Genomic DNA, 20,587 nt, shown 5'->3' with positions numbered 1-20,587 from the left:
TAACGGTGGACATGTGGATGAAGAGACCATAATAGAAATGGACACAGCAAGGGCACATCAAGAGGGATTATTTGTAACAAATAGGAAGTCTTCAGAAGGAGTATACCCAGATACACCCAGGGCAGGAGGTCAGGTAGCCTTGGTGGTTAGTGTGGTCTAATCTGAGGACATAGGAGTGCGGTTTAACGAGATTGAGGGACCAGTTGACAGGGTGGTCCAAACTCAGCAGAGTAGAGCGTGGATCATTGACAGTGCAGACTTTGGAGAACCAAAATAAGGATCAGAGGGATAGAAGTATAAACATCTTCAAAGATACCAGCCTTTTTTGTATGAGCACAAATAGCCAGACCCAAGTTCTTCATGGCATTGAATGGAGGAAACTCTGAAGTCTTTATTTCAGAGTAGGGAAGGAATGGAGTTGTTTACCAACCCATGATATATGTTTAAAAGATGTTTATGAGAGAGCTAGCTTTTGTATTATCTAGTTCTTAAAGCAACAATTCTGTGATGAGGAATCTGCTTCTGTCTTTCTAATCCTGCAGGTGCAGCAATTATCTGTTCATGCAATGTTACGAACTCGAGCAAGGCAACTAACACAGGTAGAAACTCCTCTTTTGTCACATTGCTACATCCCGAGGTCCTTTATGTGAAGTTTTGATGGGCTTTCTGGGATGGTGAACAGGGCATTCACTTAGCCAACAGGGTGCGCCATATTTTAAGAGCAGTTCTAGATATGCATGTGGCCTTAGAAGTAAGTATTTACTCGTGGCATTCTGTCAGGTTTCTCATCTTGAATCTTGAAGCAGTTCTGATGTCATGTTAATGTATGATACCCTGTGCACTTATTTGTGCTTTTAGAAGGAACCATTGTTCAATGACATTTGTTGGTGTTACCAATCTTAACTCTTGAATCAGGTTCTATGCTAAAGTATAACGTATCTGCTTGTATAGGTCCTCTAGTATGGCAATTATATTGCAATGCTCATAAAGCCTTGCCTTTAATGATACATGTCTTATTATTTAAAATAGTATCTATTTGATCATCAGGGGTTTATGTTTTTGATACAATTAGGCCTGAACTTCTTAGATATCGAAGAATCTCTGTTTGTGTAATAAACCCGGTGTGATTGAAAATGTCATATAACCATATTGTGCTGGATTACGGTACTCCATTGCGCTGCTCCTGCGAGCCCTTCTCCCCTCGCCATAGCCTCTACCTCCCTACCTTCCTTTCCGCCTCGCCTCGCGCCCCTCGCCCATCACATCGCCTCGCCACCGCCTTCGCTTCCGCCCAGCCTCGCCGTTGCCTCGCCCTTCACCTCGCCATGCCCTCGCCTCCGCTCTCGCCTTCGCACTGCGCCCTCGCCTTCGCCTTCGCCCTCGCCCTCGCCTTCGCCTCCGCCCTATACCCGCCGCCTCGCCTCGCCATCGCCCCCTCTTCTTCCGCCTCACCTCGCTTCACACCGCCTTCTCCTCTTCCATCTCACCTCGCTCGCCACAGCCTCGCCACAGCCTGCGCGCCTCGTCCCGCCTCGCCTCGCCTCGCCTCACCTCCTCCTCCGCCCCGCCTCACCTCGCCACTACCCCCCGCAGCCCCGCCTCGCCACCGTTTCGCCGTCGCCTCGCCTCGCCGTTTCCTCTTCCACACCCAGGCTCCATCCCTCGTCTAGCCCCCTCCCTTTTTGGTGGCAGCCTCTTCCTCATCGGAGGTCTCGCAGTCTGTCTTGGCGGTATGGCAGCTCCCTGCCCGGAACCGGAGGCCCATCCGGCCCCCCCCTCTCCAGAAGCCTACCGCGTGATCTTGACAGAGCAACAGTCGTCCCGGGTACAACAGGTTGCCAATGACTTTGCTCGCACTTCAGTCTATGGCAGAGTCATTGGACACTCTCCCTCTAGACCAGCCATCAAGGATTGGCTTCAATCCACTCTTATGCTAGAGGATAGCCACATCGAGGAGGTGGCCCCTATGGGAAGGGGCATCTTCTGGCTTAAACTCTCCACTGCGAAAGCTGCAAGCAACCTGATTGCTGGTTCCCCCACGTCTGTGGATGGAAAGATCATCATGATAGTCCCTTGGTATCGAGGATTCAGCGCAGCGGATTTTGATGCTCGTTTCCGCATACCTCGCCACCCAGTGACGCTAGTATTTCCAGGCCTTGCTGCTGAGTTGCGGCCGATAGTCAGGGACTTGGGTTCCCACTTTGGCTGGGTGATGCATGACACTTTTGTCGACGCGGTTGCTGTGGCAGGAGCTCCCAGAGTCCGTGTGGCTGTGGCAGATCCTGCGTCCCTCCTTGCAGTGATTGAGATTGTGACAGATGCTGGCAGCATTACTCAGAGCATGGTAGTCACACGACAGCCAGGCCAGTGTCTGAGGTGTCATGGCTTTGGGCACCTGGTTGCTGCTTGTCCGCGCTTCTCCAGTCCCTCTCGGCCCCCCCCGCCCCCCCCCCCCCCCCGCAGCCCCCTCCCCCTCCCTCCAGGCAGCCACGTCAGGCAGAGCAGAGGCAGCCGGACTCCGGTCCAGAGGTGGCTGGCAGCTGGACCGAGGTCAGAAGAAAAAGAGGAAAGAATAAGAAGACGTCTAATAAAGGCAAGGAGGCAGAGGTTACCCAGCCTGCAGCAGTGCCTCAGCGACCTGGCAGGCAGCCGCCCCAGGGTCTAGGGAGAGCTTCTTCTTCGTCTGTAACCCGCCCTCCACAGCCTCAGGTCCCCCTCTCTCCTGATCCCCAGCTCTCCCCCACCCAGCCCCAGCCCCTACCCCAGCCACAGTCCCCTTCTTCCGACCCTCAGCATCAACCCCCGCCTCTTCCTCTTCAGCCCCTGCCTCTTCCTCTTCAGCCTCAGTCCCAGCCCCAGTCCCATCCCTCCTCCCCCGCCCCTCTCAGCTCTTCCGCAGTGTTAGCTTCACCGGTGGTTTCTCAGCCGCGTGCAGCCCCCACTCCCCCACCTCCGGCCCCCCCGCTAGTCGCTTCCGTGGAGTCTGTGTCTCCTACCCCACAGCCTCCTTCCCCTTCCTCACCCTAGGCAGGGCACCCCGAGACTGCACCACCCCTGGAGCAGCCTCAGTTGCAGATTCTGGCGGGCCTCAGCTCCAGGAGAGAGAGCTCCCTCGAGACTTCTTCAGGTCCGGTCCCTGGGATTACTTGGATGTGGCCGACCTCGGGACCTTCCCAGCTTGCCTCGACATCAGTATCTTCCTGCTCCGTAAAGGGGCGGATGGGAAGATCGCAGCCTTGGCCCCGAGGGATGGCCCCAGCTTTGCTTTCACTTTTCTCAGCGACGGTACCGAGATTTGGATAGACGACTCGGTTTGGGAGGCTCTTAGAGAGCAGACGCACGCTCAGATTTGCTCCTGGATAGGCCCGACGGGTGGACAGCTTCTCGAGACCCAGTGGTTAGAGGGTGATGTGCGCCTGGGATGTGCGCCTGCGGTGGCGATGCGCCGCCCAGCATTTCAGATTGATTGTGATCCTCAAGCCCCCTCTGTTGTGGCCCCTTCCCCAGGATGTCAGAGCCTGGACACCACAGAAACTTCGCGCCTTCTACGGGATGACTACCTCAGAGATCTCGAGTTGGCTCGAGAAAGCGTTTGTCCATGGCACGAAAGGCCTCACGCCTTTGCTAAAAGTTTTGAAGAACGGGCAGGATGACCCCGCCTCCCCTTCCAAACCCTCACAGAAGCGTCAGCGCCTTCATTCCGAACTACCAGCCTCTTCATCGACCTCGGCCGCGAGCAGACAGTTGTTCGCAGCCTACCAGTCCTCATCATGAGCTTACACCTTGTCTCTTGGAACGTGAACGGGTTTCATTCTTCTGGCACCCGTGGTCCTAGGAAGCTCATCTTGAGACAGGAACTTCAACCAGCAGTGATTGGTCGCTTGGATATACTCCTGCTCTAGGAGCATAAGCTTTTAGTGGCTCATACCCGTAGCTGTGGGAAGATCCTCCCTGGACGCTCTTACACTTATTGGGAGCCCTCGATCGGTGCACAAGGGAGGAGTGGCGGTGTCTGCACTTCCGTTTGCGAGTCGATTGCCCAGGGAGTTTTTGGCCATGGTACATTGATCCCAGGCCGTGCACTTTGGGTTGGCCTAGAGTTGGAGGGTTCCAAAATAGGAATCCTCAACATCTATGCACCCACAGACCTCCGACGCAGAGCCACCTTCTGGAGGACACTCACAGAGATTCTCCCAGACATGGATTCGTGGATTGTTGGAGGTGACTTCAACAATCTGGAGACTTTGGAGGACCAGCAGGGGAGAGGACCAGAGTTTACAGGAATAGCTCAGGCAGAGCAGTCTGCTTGGGACTCCTTTCTCTTCGCGACAGGAGGTAGGGATAGCTGGAGAGACCTGTCCTTCCGCCGATGGCACAGGAGCTTGGACTTCTCGTGGGGTTTCCGCAGAGAAGGGGGCAGACTCCTGGAGAGATTGGACAGATTTTATGTCAGTGGTTGGGCCATCAGCAGAGGTGGTCAGGTGGGTGTAGTGCCAGGGACGACGCTCTCCGACCACGCGCCAGTGCACTTGTCACTAGACTCGGCAGCTCAGTCCCTTCCTCCCCATTCGTGCAGGATTCCTGATTCCATCTTCTCTAGGGAGGAGGTGCGCAGTAGTATCGGTAGCCTTTGGGACAAAGATTGGGGCGAGTGCGTGGATCTGGTAGAGTCGGTGGCGCAGGCTCTGCAGGAGTCCAGCCAGATTTGCCAGCTCGCAGCCCTTTAGGTTCGCCAGGAGTGGTGGGGCAGAGAGAGAGCTCTTCGTAGGGACCTCGCCTCCATTCAGCGGCTCCAACAGGCAGCTCCGGGTTCGGAGGAGCTTCGGATCCAGGCCCTTCGTGCCAGAGCCCTTCTTGAGGAGACTCTCCAGCGTCGCTCAGAGTTTTCTTATCATGCCTTCCTCTCTTACTGGGCTCGGAAGGGCGACCGGGTGAGTAAAGAGTTCTTCAGGACGCATGGCCAGAGGGCAGCAGGTGACCAGCTCCGGAGTCTTAGGACAGCAGAGGGTCACATCATTACCGACCAGGAGGAGGTCTTGGGGTTGGCTACCGACTTCTACAGGACTCTTTTCCAGCAGGAGCAGCTTGCCCCCCGCACTAGACGCTCCCGCGAGGAGGTGTGGAGGCACATCCCGGCCCTTGTTCAGCCCAGCATGCAGACGACGCTGATGGCACCGTTCACCACTGTCGAGATGCAGGAGGCCTTGATGGCCATCGATGGGCAGAAATGCCCTGGTGAGGATGGGCTTTCTAGAGCTTTCTTCACCTCTTTCTGGGATCAGATCCATCAGCCCCTCCTAGCAGCCCTCCAGAGGATTTTCAGCAGCGGACATATGCCAGAGAGCGTATCCTCGGGATTGATCTGCCTCATCCCGAAGGGGGGAGATCGACAGGAGATCCGTCAGTGGCGCCCGATCACTCTCCTCACCACTGCCTATAAAATCCTTGCCAAGATGATCAGCACCAGAGTTCGGCCACTACTTCCTGACCTCATTCATGACACTCAGACAGGCTTTGTTCAGGATCGCAGTATCCTGGATAATGTCTTCACCTTCTCAGAGGCGACGGAGTGGGCTCAGCACAGCGGGTCGCACTTAGCCATCCTACTTCTCGACTTTGAGAAGGCCTACGATCGAGTGGACTGGTCCTTCCTGGAGGGTACTTTGGAGAGACTTGGATTCCCAGTGGGATGGATTCAGGGTATCTTAGCGTTATACAGGACAGCTTCCAGCAGGGTCATCATCGGCGGCAGGATGGGAGAGCGATTTTGATTGGAGAGATCAGTGCGTCAGGGTTGCTCACTCGCTCCTTACCTATTTCTCTTCTTCACCGAGGCGATGACATACTATCTTCGAGCGAGATCGACAGGGATCCGGGGTGTTCGCCTTCCCATCAGGGAGGACACGGAGCTCCTGGACTCGGAGTATGCAGATGACACAGCGATGTATGTTCAGGATGATGAGATGATGCTGGAGAGGGTGAGGTTGGCCTTAGAGGTCTTTTGTTTGGCAGCCGGTGCGAAAATAAACTGGAACAAATCAGTTGGTTTTCTCATAAACCCTGGGGCTTGCTCACAGTGGGGGAGGTTTTTGGGTTTCCGATGGATCCCGCGGGGGCAGACTACTAGATATCTTGGCTTTCAGGTCGGCCTGGACATCACGCCAGCTCAGCAGTTTCTCCTGGTGCTGGATTCCATACGACGGAAGCTGGCTTTTTGGAGCACTGCTAAGCTCTCTCTTGCAGGTCGTGCTCTTGTAGTCAACCAGGTTCTCCTGGCCACGGCCTGGTATGTGGCCTCTTGTTGGTGCTTCTCGCGATCCTGCGTGGCACAGCTCAGGAGGATGGTCCGGAATTTCCTGTGGTCTGCGGGGTATGGTCTCAGAGATACCAGAGCCAGGGTAGCCTGGCAGACAGTCATTCTTCCGCAGTCTAAGGGTGGCTTGGGGGTCATTGATCTGGAGCTTCAGAGTTAGGCCCTGCTGGGCAAGTTAGTTATCCGCGGTTTGACCCCGGGGGGGCAAACGTGGAAGATGTTACTTCAGCAGGGGATCAGTTCTTGCGTCCCGCGCCAAGGCGGAGAGTGGCTACCGTCCCTCCGGTGGATCTTCACCTCTGCACCGCTTACTCGCCCCCGCTCCCCGCTCATTCGTAGCCTTCTCACGGTTTGGAGGTGACTCCGTCTCAGTCTCCTACAGTCGCCTCCTAGCAGTCAGGAGGAGATCGACCACCAGCCGCTCATCTGGAACGATCTGGTCAGAGATGCCTTGGGCCTTCAGCTGGGGGAGAGGTCGCATATCTCGTGGGACGGCTGGATGCGGGGGCCTGCCCGGTCCCTTCGAGTTTGGAGGGACACTTACAGACACTTGGAGACCGTTGTTCTAGCAGCCGCAGCCGGAGGTGTCCGTGGAGCTCAGGCGAGGCGTATAGAGATAGATGGGGCGATTCCTGCCGGTTGGTTGGTTCCACCCGAGATTCAGATCCTCATGCCTGGTGATGCCCGTTGGCTTGGACAGTTCATCCCTCGTGGCATCCCACTGGTTGTTGCAGGCTGGCTGGACGACACCTCTGTCTCCTTCTTCGCCGTTTTGGGGGACGGCCGACTCAGGAGAGAGGGTGCGCTCATCGACCCCCTTCTCTCGTGGCAGAGGGTCCGTGTCATAGGCGTTGTGGGGAAGGTTTGGCGGATCGATCCTAGTATAGAGCAGGATCAGCTGCAGTCATGGCGCCTCTGGCTTTGGGAGGGGCGGGCCCTGTCAGAGCTTGATTGGGACCCAGGAGAGTGGAGATGGCCAGAGGTTGTGGCAGACCAAGGGTCGACCCCTTTCTTCGCTTACAGCACAAAACTGGGCAGGAGCGTTCTCGGGAGGATGCAGAGCAGACCGCCCACCCAGCGGCCCAGTTGGTATTCTCAGGGTATTTCCAGGCTATTCTTGCAGGCCCTCTGGAAGGCCTTGTGGGAGAGCTGGCGGCCGCGGAAGATTTCCTACTTCCTTTGGCTACTCGCCCAGTGGGGAGCTGGTTGCGGCAGATTGGTCAGGATGGACTCTGTCAGATTTGTCATGAGGACGAGGAGTCACCAAAGCACTGCCTGTGGAGCTGCACTCGCGCCCAGGACGTGTGGAGGTGGGCCTTCGGGATCCTTACTCGCGCAGCACCGGAGTTAGGTCTGATCACTTGGGGCGCGTTCTGCTGGTGCAGCACCACACCTGGCTATCACCAGTTGTTCGAGGCAGGCCCGCAGGACCCTATGTTACTTATCACGCAGGGGACTTGGGGGCCGCTTGAGGGCATCGTGCAGCACTTGGCAGAGGCGGACACAGGATCTCAGGTGAGGCAGCCAGTCTGGGAGATCATTAGCAGCATCGTCGGATGGCACATTTGGACCTCGCGCTGCGCGCAGATCCTCAGAGGTACCTCTCTTTTGACTGCCCAGGTCATGGCCGACATCTGGAGCGAGATTATCCACACGCTCAGAGGCTAGTGGGACCGGATCCAAGGGGATTCCCGGGCTGGCCAGGAGAAGCGGAGACGTTTCCTCCGAGATTGGGATACGCAGGGCCTCTTCTTCGAGCATACTTCTCAGGGCCTTCAATGGCGCTACTCGCCGCCTCTTTGGCTGTTTATTCACACCCGCCTGATCCCTCCGTGAGAGAGAGCTTTTTGTTTCCTCTTAGGGCTGCGTCCGATTTGTGAACGCAGCCCTGTCAGCTGCAAAACTGACCCCATGTATCTTGTTTTTTCGAAGTAATATAATCAGCACTGTTTTTTGGCAAAAAAAATATTGTGCTGGATTACATCAGGAGAATAACAACTTCAACTTTGATAAATCCTTGGCACATGTCTTTTTGCAACTTTGAGATAAGGTGTCTCCAGCAAAGACTTGATGAATGTGGCTTTTGATTAAATTAGAGTGGCAAGGTGCACACTTTGTGAGTCAAATTTTGCATTAAGAAGGTGAATCAAATTCCAAAGGGAAGAAGAGTACTTATTCCTTAGATGAATAGTTCGGGAAGGTGCCCTCATGCTAAAAAATTGTGAAGTTGATGTGGAGCAGTGGTGGTGGGCATACTCCAGGGCAATGGCAAAATGAGCAAGAACTCAATGTGGAGCAATGGTGGTGAATGTGCACTGTGAAAGTACCCAAAAAAGAATCTGTGCCTTGTGGGCTTTCAAAAATATTTTTCTCATGCTTGCCTTATTTTTTCACCACTTGTGTCTAAGGGGAAGCCCTTGTTCGATGCTGTCACCAACAACATCCATGGCCTATGCTTGAAACCGAATGAGAACTACTTGTAACATCTGCAACTGGTTGCTTCCTTGATTGTTGGACTCGCAACACTGCAATCACATGTAGTGCCACGATGCCCTATCCACACAACACAATGTTGTATCATCAGGTTTAGTAGTTTACCATCACAAATATTTGAGGGTTTTGAGAAGATTTTATCTCAATTTCATAGTTTATCATCACAAATATTTGTGGGTTCTGAGAAGATTTTCTCTCTATTTTAATTCATTTTGGATTACTTAAAAGTTCATTTTCTTGTGAAAAAAGGAGAGGAGATGATTTTTTATTTTTTACTCAAGGACATGAGTCTAAATGGCCTCAGGAACATTATTTTACCCCAAGTAACACTTGAACTTATGTCTTTTGCATTTTGCTAGGAAAAAAATAATACATACAACCAAATGGACACATCAGTGTAATCCATATAGGTGTAAGCTACAAAATTCATATGACTCATTTGCAGAAGTGTTGTGATCATGTTTTGGAAAATTGATACCTGGGTGTTGATTTTGCAAAAATGAGTGGAAATCACACTGTCTCTCTCATTCTTCAATCGACACCAATACAAGCTAGGATGTGTCTTAGGTTATGATTTTTGATTTACAAAGCCTTGGAATTCTTTGTGTTCTTGTTAGAATAATGGGCATAACCATTAATTCTTTTCATCATTCTTAGTCTTTGATGTGATCCATTGGTTCATTGTGAACCTCCTTCAATATTTGTTTCGACCGTGTTCCTTGCTTTCCTTAGGATTCTTGGATCTTCATTGCTCTATACATTTTCTAGGCTATTTTATAAGTTCTTCTTGTATGGGCTTATCGGTTCTTCTTGAACTATCTTAGATTATCACCTCCTTTCTTGGATGATGGCTTTGTTTTCAACTATGGTTAACCATTTCCAGGCTCCAGCTATTATTCATTCCTCGGTCTTCTCATTCTTCTCAGCAGCAACATGGATTCTATTCTTACACTCATAGAGTACATGACCTTCCTTCTCCTATTCTGTCTCTTGAATTAGGTACCAAGGCCCAAGAGGAGGTGGGCGACAGTTCTGAGGTGCCAAGGGTCAACATCTTGGCCACTCCCTATCTGCTAGATTGTGGCACTCTAAGCACACCTTTTGTATGAGGTTTTTTCCATCTTTGGATCAATACATGTTTACTGTTTCTACTCCAATGTGCATGGTGCATTATCTGTGTCTGTATCTTTCTCAATCTGCATCTGTCCGCACAAAGGAAGGAGTGAGTTTCTTGGGCTACATTTCTATACACAATCTTCCGCTGTGGGAGTGTTGGCTACAGCAAGCAACCTCCGTCTCTGTTTTCTAAAAATCTCAATGTGCAAACCACTCTAAATATGATTGCTGGGGAGTGGACTGAGGAGCCTTATCTCTTATGACAACAAGGAAAGATAGATTCAGCCATGTGAATATGACTACTAACCTGACCTGTTTAGACTGGTAAGCTTCCACAGATAATAAAACTATTGTTCCCATTGAAAGCTTTTGTACCATCTTACCCCTTTCCGCTAGAGACCTTTGGATGTTTTAAGCCATGAATACTTGCACTTTGTTTTCATTTTCGCTCGTTTTTCTTGTGCAGCACTGCAGATATTTAGTTTTGTTATTACGTCATGATTTATTGATTTTTAAATGGGAAATGATCAGCATCGTTCTTTTACTAGCTTTTTTTTTGGCGGGGGGGAGGATAATTACCTGTTTAGTGCTTTATATATTTTATGGGTGTTATGTCATATATGATCACCTAAATTTTCAGAATAGCTGAGTTTAGAGCTTTAGCCTGATAAAGTTGGGTGTGTATTCTCTACAAGAGGTCTTTCGAGCTTCCTGACTTCACTTTTTACATACAATTAGGAATACTGTCTTTCTACATATATATTGAAATCCGTCCTGTGTGCAGACACCCATCAAGAAAGAGAAGCTGATCTACTTGTTTCAAGCTGTTGCACTCATCAAGGTAAGATGATACAGACCAAGAAAAGCTTTCCATCTTACATGCTTCACAATAGCATTAAGCGTAATAGAGAGTGCAGGAAAGTAACACTTATAACGTAAATTTAGTTTTCATTGCAAGGAAAACCTGCATGCGAGAGGGACTAGACAGTACATTACATTGAATGCTTGTCAGATATTTGATTACTTGTTCAACAAGCTTCTAGGTGGCTGCTTTCAATTTTTGTAGTTATTGCTGTACAGCCTGAAAGACTTTCTGCTGCATAGTGTTTGAGTAGACATGACAGCTCTAGATCAAATGCAGTATTGGAAACTTTGTCATTAAAGCTAGCATCACAGTCAAGTCTCTACTGTGTCTTATACTCACCTAATGTTTGGCCATGTTGATTGCATTCATCTCCCAAATTTGCTGAATAAAGATTAAGATGGACGATGTAAGTAATACTGTTTCCTACAAAGCTGCAATTTGTAGGCATGCTCCATGTCCTTTGAATTTTTGGCACAAGCTTTTTCATAGTGATGTTTAATGTTTGCATTGATGTGTGGTTACCGAGCTTTTGAAATGCAGAATTCTTTCCATGGAATGAAACTGTTTGCTTTATCTTTGCAATATACTTGGAGGCAGTTATATTTTTTTTTCTTGCTCTCAAGCGGGCCACTGATGTTTATTCCTACATTTGTGCTAACGAGATTGGCCAACACTGTTTTCATGTTGATATTCTTTAATCGGAATGCTTATTTTGAGCGTCAAGATTTGTGGTCCGTGCCACATAGTCCCACTAATGCCTTCCTTAATTGTGATGACATTGGTAAGAGGGATAAATTGGACGATGAGGGTAATACAACTTTACATTTTACAAAGTTAAGCTTCAAGATCCTTGTAGTGTTTGAGTCCATCCCATGCTTGGGTAATGATGTTTTATGTAGGTTGAAGAATGGTTAGAAAGATGTGAAGTCAAATGCCAATCGGCTAGGTTTAATCCAAGGAGGAAGTAAGTGTACACAATCGCTAAGTATTTTTCGTAGAGTCATCATGCTAAATAATGAAACTTTATTGTCGCAATTGTTTCATTGGCATGAGATTGTGTGAGTTGCATATAACAAACTTTGCCCTCCTTTGTCATAGTGTAAGCCAGCTTCCCCCTGAAGAAAAGTGCTAAGCCTCATGTTGGAGAGCTTCGTGGACAACAGGCATGCATGTTCTTGGGAGCATATGCAAAAACATCATGACCAATGATAAGAATGGATATCAAGGAAGCTAACATTGTGAATACCTTCCCATTGCCCCAAGGTTTGTTTATTACAGGCTACTACTTTCAATGCCTTATTTGTATATGTCCCAACAAGTTGACTCCAGCGACATGCATCTAGTGGGAAGACATTTTGGTGGGACTTAAATGAAAGGACAATGTCTGGACAAGTTTTTCCCCATAACTAAATAAGATTATAAAGGTATTGCTTGATGCCCATGACTTCCTAAAGATGCTAGATGTCTTGCCCCACCCTATGTTCTCATGTCACATTTCTTCTTCCATGTTTACATTAAGGCTTATGACATAATATGATGTATTGTTGGTGGAAGACTCTGAAGTAGAATTGAGGATCATAAGATTACCAAAGACCGTGAGGATCACTAAAGATTAACGAAGGTCAGTAATATTTGTTAAGGCAGGTAACATTCGGAATGAGCAATAAGCCTTCTAAGGCTGGTAGAATTGTAAAGCTCTTAAGACTTCTAAAGACTAAAGGACATTGAGGACAATTTTGTAGGACAAGTTAGACAAGAATGACCTAGTAGACGGGTATGGTATGACATTCAACATGTTAAGACACAAGAATTGGAGACATGGATCACATATGGGCAGCCTTTATGAGAAGCTTGTGATACTGTAACGGCATATGAGTCCACATGTGAGGCTCACTAGCATTATTGATGTTGAACCATCCACGGCTACAATATATTTAAACAATAGCTCTTACCAATGAGGGGATCGTTGACCAATGATTGAGTATCCATGTAGACAAGCAACTGTGACAACCTTTTGATAAAGTTCCTACCTAAAGAGATTAGCAAGAGAAGTCAATGCCTTCTTTTTGTGAACCATATCTTTGTGGCTACTTGTTATGGAGGCCTCAATAGATTTGTATATGCAATCGTTACCGATGATCTTCCTTTTTCTTTCCTAGGAAAGAGAACCCCTAATATTCTGCTTTGAACAAGAATCAACTATCTAGGAGGAGGGCATTGATAAGGAGAGATTGGTCGCTTGTGGCTCAACTCGATGACAAACCCTAGAGTAGGCACCAGTTGCAAGAGTGGTAGGCTATAAAACCAATGGATTCATGCCTTTGTTACCCTACTCCCAAATTGTGTGCAGGGTGTAAACAAGGTCCAGCCATACATTAACTAGGGTGGCTGCAGGTGGAGTTCTTGCTCCTCTCCCATCAAAGGATACACCTATCAACCCAAATATGCGAGGTTGCAGGACATCATCTCAGGGTAGATGGAATGGGTGCTGTGTGGTGATTGGAGTGACTTGCTTGGTCTCTTAAAGCACCTTTGAGTCCTTGCTCCCCAAATAAGCTGGAAAGCTGAGAAGTTTATGGAGGAGACTTGAGAAGGGAATGAGAGTGAGAATCATTGAAAGGAAAGAAAGAAAGAAAGAAAGAAAGAAAGAAAGAAAGAAAGTTTATTAATGTCTATGAAAGACTGAAGGGTCTATGAGATTGAAAAAGCCCAGATAGAATGTAAGCTACGGGTGGGGCCACCAAACGAGCCATACCAAGACTGGTGTCTGGGACGAGAAAGTAATTATATTGCGCTATCGATGAGAGAGAGAAAAACCCAAGTAAAGGACAACGAGGAAGTCCTTGGCGGTTGGTCAACTGGTTAGCTATCCATTCGAATGATTGGACCTATGGATGCCGTGTGTTGGACCAACTCCATCAGACAACTGACAATAGACCAAGATGATCTTGGCTTTGGATTTGGTGATGGCTGGTATCGTCGGGGAAGAAAATCAGTGATGGATCATTGCTGATGCTTAGCATGATCAATTTGTCCAGGTCCCTCCCTCTTCCTCTATAGTCTCCGAGAGGTAGCCCGATGTTTGACAATTGCTACCGTCACTCAAGTGGTGTGTCTCCCTACGTCGAATAGAGAGGAGATGTCTATGGTGTGATTGTCCCTGGGGTCGAGTTTGTCGAGTTGTGGACTGTGAGTCTCTACTATGTCTAGGCCCTTGCTGACCTTGGCTCTGGTCACCGGAGAGAAAGTTCGTGATTGTCCTCTGACTGGGCTCTAATGCTCCCTCTTGTACTCTCTTGTGTGCTTGCATGAGGTAATCTCTCTGTCTCTGGGCCTCGTGGAAGAAAGTGGCCACACGTCATTGGTCAAGATATGCCGAGAACTGTGTGAGTGGGCCAAAATCACTACTAGGTAGTGATGCTGTCCACGGGTCTCATAGTACATGGGGCTTTTGAATGCAAAGTGTTCCTTTGTACCATTCTTCTATACACCAAATAAAACTCAGATCCGTCTCTCATGTGGAATGCCCTTTGCGTGTCCTATCTCAACCCATAGCCTGTGAGAAGATACCCGGAATCGCTTGATCAAGATGCTCAATGCAAGTGGGAGATGGATTTGAGGGGTTCATAAACCCCTCCTCTAAGATCCGCAAGCAATGATCTTTGTAGAAGCTGAGTTTTACCAAAAGACGAGTTGGAACGTAGGAAATTCTTTGTTTCTTGGAGGAAAAAACAAATGAGTTGAATCATCCTGTAGCAAGAAGCAAAACATGGAGTGATGGGAGAACATGATGGATCTACAAGCTAGCTTGATTGAATACAAGGTTGTGAGAAGTGCAATGGTCTCTTTGATTGGTTGCTTTTATTGGCGATTGCTTGTAATCGAGTGATCTTCTGTAGTTTATAGTTCTTGGTGGACTTTAGTGAACGCCTGGTGGTTGCTCCTTTGATCCCCCTTTGCCTCTAGTGCCAAAATCTCTGACTCTATGGAGATAAGTGACCGCCTGAAAGACTGCATCAAGCTGCTAGAACTGTAATAGCAGAATATGATGTGGGACCGATGGCTTACTATGAATCATCTCGTAGCAAGAAGTAGAACCTGGAGTGATGGGAGAAAATGATGGATCTACAAGCTGGCTTGATTGAATACAAGGTTGGTCTCTTTGATTGGTTGTATTTATTGGTGATTGTTTGTAATTGAGTGTTCTTTTCTAGTTTATAGTTTGGGTGGACTTTAGTGAAGGCTTGGTGTTTGTTAGCACTGCCCGGCTAGGGGCAGCCTATAGCATCGACAATGATTCCTATCTAAAGCGGGGATGACCATTTTCTTTCTAGCCTTTTAAAAGAAATTTCTAATTTTTTAGGGATAAGGATGTTATCTTCTTTCTTCGTTCTATTCCTGCATTTCATTTGTGAAGTCTCTTCTCGATCGAAGTCTCTTTCCTCAAGAACATTAGTGCTCGTTCGTGGTTCCGGTTTCACGAAATCCTCTTTCTTTGTTTGTTCAAGGACTTTGGCGGTGGATTTCAAGGAGAAACAACATTAAAAGATGGTTTCACAATTCCACTTTTCTTTCAGGAATGTTTCCTTAGGTATCGAGTCAGAATTGTGACCCAAACCTCTCCAGTTTGGCAGCTTCAATCTTTCGGAGCGCTGAGAATTATGTGAACAAACAGATTCGTCGGTAGCTTCAATCTTTCGGAGCACTTAGAACTTATGTTATGTGTGAAAAAACTGATTCGTTAGCTTTTTTGGTACATATATGTGGATGTTCGCTTCATGCTTTTGCGACATGCTTTATTTCTCTCATTTTCAGATGCCCTGTATACTATGAGATTGGAGGACGCTTCTATTGCCTCTTCAGAGATAGTTCTAGGATATTGTCCCACTTTCTCTCCTTTCCAGACTAGAGATGCCTAGCCACCTTCATTCACGAGGCAGTCAGACACCGGGAGTGTCTACTCCGATCATGGACACAAGAGTAGACCTCCTTGATAGACTCTTCTTAGAGCTCGATCACTAATTTCTTTCAGCCAAACCATGTGGACTCCCATACCACGAGGACCCGTCATGGTTGTGACAGAGAGCCAACGGTGCGACAGCTTAGACAGAGGATGGATGCACAGATTACACTTGCCTTGTCTTTGTATTTGAGTGGTCGAGAGGTATACGAGGCATGGAATTGTTTGACATGTGCGCATCTTGGTAGAGTTGTATCCTGTTGCCTTTTTCCTGCTTGAAGGAGGTGTAAATGTGGGCATAGTAGGCGAGGAGTTTCAAAACGCCAAGTTTTGAAACGAGTTTCGACATTTCGGGGCAATGTTTGGTGGCAAACCTGAAACGTTTGTAAAAATGTTTCGTGCATAATAAGATATTTAAATATCCATTTTTTTCCGAAAAATATTAAAACATTTTAGATTATTACTACCAGAAGTCCAATACTTGAAAAAAACTCATGAAACATAATGCGCAAACATAATGCGCAGACATTTCATGTGTCACTTAGAACTTGAAATTGGATGCTTGAAACATATTACTAATTTCTAAATCAAAAAATTAACAACACATAATTGTAGATTCAAGCATCAATGGTCGTATTTCAGAATTGAGAAAGTCATGAATCATGATTCATGTCTGTGCTGCACAAAGACGGGCTAAAGGAAAATGTATGGCTGAAGATTGATTTTAGCATACAGGCGATGTATAGGCGGTGATTTGAGACGTACGGGCGGCAAAAAATGCAATACAACACCATAATTTCCAAAATCGGGGCAAATTAGGGTTTTTTGAACATTGCGGGTTTTTTAAGGGCCCCGAAATGCGGGTTTTAGTATGTTTCGGGCTACTATGCGTGTAATTCACTTGACCAAGAACATTCACAATGCAATTCAGGCCTTTTACCCTAGCTTGGGTCATTTTCCGCCTTCTGGAATTTTAGGCTAACAAGGATTTTGTCTCTTGACTTGATCTTGTGTTTCTTGGTGCAAAGATCATACCTACCTGATCATACTAGCCCTCTACTACATCTCCAGACAGGACTTCATTCGCTGGAATGTGCGTTGTGCCAACTACAACCCAACCGACAATGGGAAGTTCATCTTTCACGTTGATGGTCACATGATCAGCTTCGTAAGCGCAGAAGATATGGAAGGACTCGTTCCATTGAGGATTCACCGGGACATGTTTTATGACCGGTGTTCTTACAACTCGGGCAACGCCAAAATCTATAGTGACATGAAGCTTAATAGTTTGCCGATTTTTTTTTTTCCGAAAAAACAGTGCTGATTATATAACTTCGAAAAAACAAGATACATAAAAGTCAGTTTTGCAGCTGATGGGGCTGCGTTCACAAATCGGACGCAGCCCTAAGTGGAAACAAAAAACTCTCTCTCACGGAGGGATCAGGCGGGTGTGGATAAACAGCCAGAGAGGCGGTGAGTAGCACCACTGAAGGCCCTGAGAAGTATGCTCGAAGAAGAGGCCCTGCGTACCCCAATCTCGGAGGAAGCGTCTCCGCTTCTCCCGGCCAGCCCGGGAATCCCCCTGGATCTGGTCCCACTGGCCTTTGAGCGTGTGGATAATCTCGCTCCAGATGTCGGCCATGACCTGGGCAGTCGGAAGAGGGGTACCACCGAGGATCTGCGCGCAACGCGAAGTCCAAATGTGCCATCCGACGATGCTGCTAATAATCTCCCAGACTGGCTGTCTCACTTGAGATCCTGTGTCCGCCTCTGCCAAGTGCTGCGGGAAGCCCTCAAGCAGCCCCCAAGTCCCCTGTGTGATAAGGAACATAGGGTCCTGCGGGCCTACCTCGAACAACTGATGATAGCCAGGTGCGGTGCTGCACCAGCAGAACGCGCCCCAGGTGATCAAACCTAACTCCGGAGCTGCGCGAGTGAGGATCCCGAAGGCCCACCTCCACACGTCCTGGGCGCGAGTGCAGCTCCACAGGCAGTGCTTTGGTGACTCCTCGTTCTCATGACAAATCTGACAGAGTCCATCTTGACCAATCTGCTGCAACCAGCTCCCCACTGGAAGACCCTTGTGGGCGAGTAGCCAAAGGAAGTAGGAGATCTTCCGCGGCCGCCAGCTCTCCCACAAGGCCTTCGAGAAGGCCTGCAAAAATAGCCTGGAAATACCCTGAGAATACCAACTGGGCCGCTGGGTGGGCGGTCGGCTCTGCATCCTCCCGAGAACTCTCCTGCCCAGTTTCGTGCTGTAAGCGAAGAAAGGGGTCGGCCCCTAGCCTGCCACAACCTCCGGCCATCTCCACTCACCTGGATCCCAATCGTAGCCTGCCTGCAACCACCAGTGGGATGCCACGAGGGGTGAACTGTCCAAGCCAACGGGCATCACCAGGCATGAGGATCTGAATCTCGGGTGGAACCAAACAACCGGCATGAATCGCGCCATCTATCTCTGTGCGTCTCATCTGAGCTCCACGGACACCTCCGGCTGCGGCTGCTAGAGCAGCGGTCTCCAAGTGTCTGTAAGTGTCCCTCCAAACTCGAAGGGATCGGGCAGGCCCCCACATCCATCCGTCCCACGAGATGTGTGACCTCTCCCCCAGCTGAAGGCCCAAGGCATCTCTGACCTGATCGTTCCAGATGAGCGGCTGGCGGTCGATCTCCTCCTAAGTGCTAGGAGGCGCCTGGAGGAGACTGAGACGGAGTCACCTCCAAACCGTGAGAAGGCTACGAATGAGCGGGGAGCGGGGGCGAGTAAGCGGTGCAGAGGTGAAGATCCACCGGAGGGACGGTAGCCACTCTCCGCCTCGTCGCGGGACGCAAGAACTGATCCCCTGCTGAAGTAACATCTTCCACGTTTGCCCCCCCGGGGTCAAACCGCGGATAACTAACTTGCCCAGCAGGGCCTGACTCTGAAGCTCCGGATCAATGACCCCCAAGCCACCCTTAGACTGCGGAAGAATGACTGTCTGCCAGGCTACCCTGGCTCTGGTATCTCTGAGACCATCCCCCCCAGACCACAGGAAATTCCGGACCATCCTCCTGAGCTGTGCCACGCAGGATCGCGAGAAGCACCAACAAGAGGCCACATACCAGGCCGTGGCAAGGAGAACCTGGTTGACTACAAGAGCACGACCTACAAGAGAGAGCTTAGCAGTGCTCCAGAAAGCCAGCTTCCGTCGTATGGAATCTAGCACCGGGAGAAACTGCTGAGCTGGCATGATGTTTAGGCCGACCTGAAAGCCGAGATATCTAGTAGTCTGCCCCCGCGGGATCCATCTGAAACCCAAAAACCTCCCCCACTGTGAGCAAGCCCCAGGGTTTATGAGAAAACCAACTGATTTGTTCCAGTTGATTTTCGCACCGGCTGCCGAACAAAAGACCTCTAAGGCCAGTGTCACCCTGTCCAGCATCATCTCATCATCCTGAACATACAGCGCTGTGTCATCTGCATACTCCGAGTCCAGGAGCTCCGTGTCCTCCGTGATGGGAAGGCGAACACCCCGGATCCCTGTCGACCTCGCCCGAAGATAGTATGTCATCGCCTCGGCGAAGAAGAGAAACAGGTAAGGAGCGAGGGGGCAACCCTGATGCACTGATCTCTCCAATCGAAAACACTCTCCCATCGTGGCGCTGATGATGACCCTGCTGGAAGCTGTCCTGTATAACGCTGAGATACCCTGAATCCATCCCACTGGAAATCCAAGTCTCTCCAAAGTACCCTCCAGGAAGGACCAGTCCACTCGATCGTAGGCCTTCTCAAAGTCGAGAAGTAGGATGGCTAAGTGCGACCTGCTGTGCTGAGCCCACTCCGTCGCCTCTGAGAAGGTGAAGACATTATCCAGGATACTGCGATCCTGAACAAAGCCTGTCTGAGTGTCATGAATGAGGTCAGGAAGTAGTGGCCGAACTCTGGCGCTGATCATCTTGGCAAGGATTTTATAGGCCGTGGTGAGGAGAGTGATCGGGCGCCACTGACGGATCTCCTGTCGATCTCGCCCCTTCGGGATGAGGCAGATCAATCCCGAAGAGAGGCTCTCTGGCATATGACCGCTGCTGAAAATCCTCTGGAGGGCTGCTAGGAGGGGCTGATGGATCTGATCCCAAAAAGAGGTGAAGAAAGCTCTAGAAAGCCCATCCTCACCAGGGCATTTCTGCCCATCGATGGCCATCAAGGCCTCTTGCATCTTGACAGTGGTGAATGGTGCCATCAGCGTCGCCTGCATGCTGGGCTGAACAAGGGTCAGAATGTGCCTCCACACCTCCTCGCGGGAACGTCTAGTGCGTGGGGCAAGCCGCTCCTACTGGAAAAGAGTCGTGTAGAAGTCGGTAGTCAACCCCAAGACCTCTTCCTGGTCCGTAATGATGTGCCCCTCCGCTGTCCTAAGACTCCAGAGCTTGTCACCTGCTACCCTTTGGCCATGCGTCCTGAAGAACTCTTTGCTCATCCGGTCACCCTTCCGAGCCCAGTAGGAGAGAGAGGCATGATAAGAAAACTCTGAGCGACCTAGAGAGTCTCCTGAAGAAGGGCTCTGGCTCGAAGGGCCTGGATCCGAAGCTCCTCCGAACCCGGAGCTGCCTGCTGGAGCCGCTGAATGGAGGCGAGGTCCCTACGAAGAGCTCGCTCTCTGCCCCACCACTCCTGGCGAACCTGAAGGGTTGCGAGCTGGCAAATCTGGCTGGACTCCTGTAGAGCCTGCGCCACCGACTCTACCAGATCCACGCACCCACCCCAATCTCTGTCCCAAAGGCTACCGATACTGCTGCGCACCTCCTCCCTAGAGAAGATGGAATCAGGAATCCTGCACGAACGGGGAGGAAGGGACTGAGCTGC

The 20,587-nt window shown here is 49.6% G+C and overlaps 1 protein-coding gene across 2 annotated transcripts in view; it reads left to right on the top strand.

Moving 5' to 3' along the window:
- The window catches only part of LOC147905750 (uncharacterized), a 205,211-nt gene that overhangs the window by 54,277 nt on the left and 130,347 nt on the right, over positions 1 to 20,587 (top strand). Inside the window, exons 9-11 of one of the 2 annotated variants that reach the window (XM_087374414.1) lie at positions 543 to 599; positions 683 to 751; positions 10,707 to 10,763. In XM_087374414.1, coding sequence (XP_087230540.1) covers positions 543 to 599; positions 683 to 751; positions 10,707 to 10,763 — 183 coding nt within the window. The remainder of the gene's footprint in view (positions 1 to 542; positions 600 to 682; positions 752 to 10,706; positions 10,764 to 20,587) is intronic. The other variant, XM_087374417.1, reaches the window with a different exon arrangement.

The sequence above is a fragment of the Dipteris shenzhenensis genome, chromosome 1 (assembly GCF_047967505.1).
Source record: "Dipteris shenzhenensis isolate YYH24624 ecotype China chromosome 1, Dip_SZ_1.0, whole genome shotgun sequence".
NCBI lineage: Eukaryota > Viridiplantae > Streptophyta > Polypodiopsida > Gleicheniales > Dipteridaceae > Dipteris > Dipteris shenzhenensis.
Note: the sequence above shows the minus strand (reverse complement) of the source record. Positions and strands in the feature narration are given on the sequence as shown.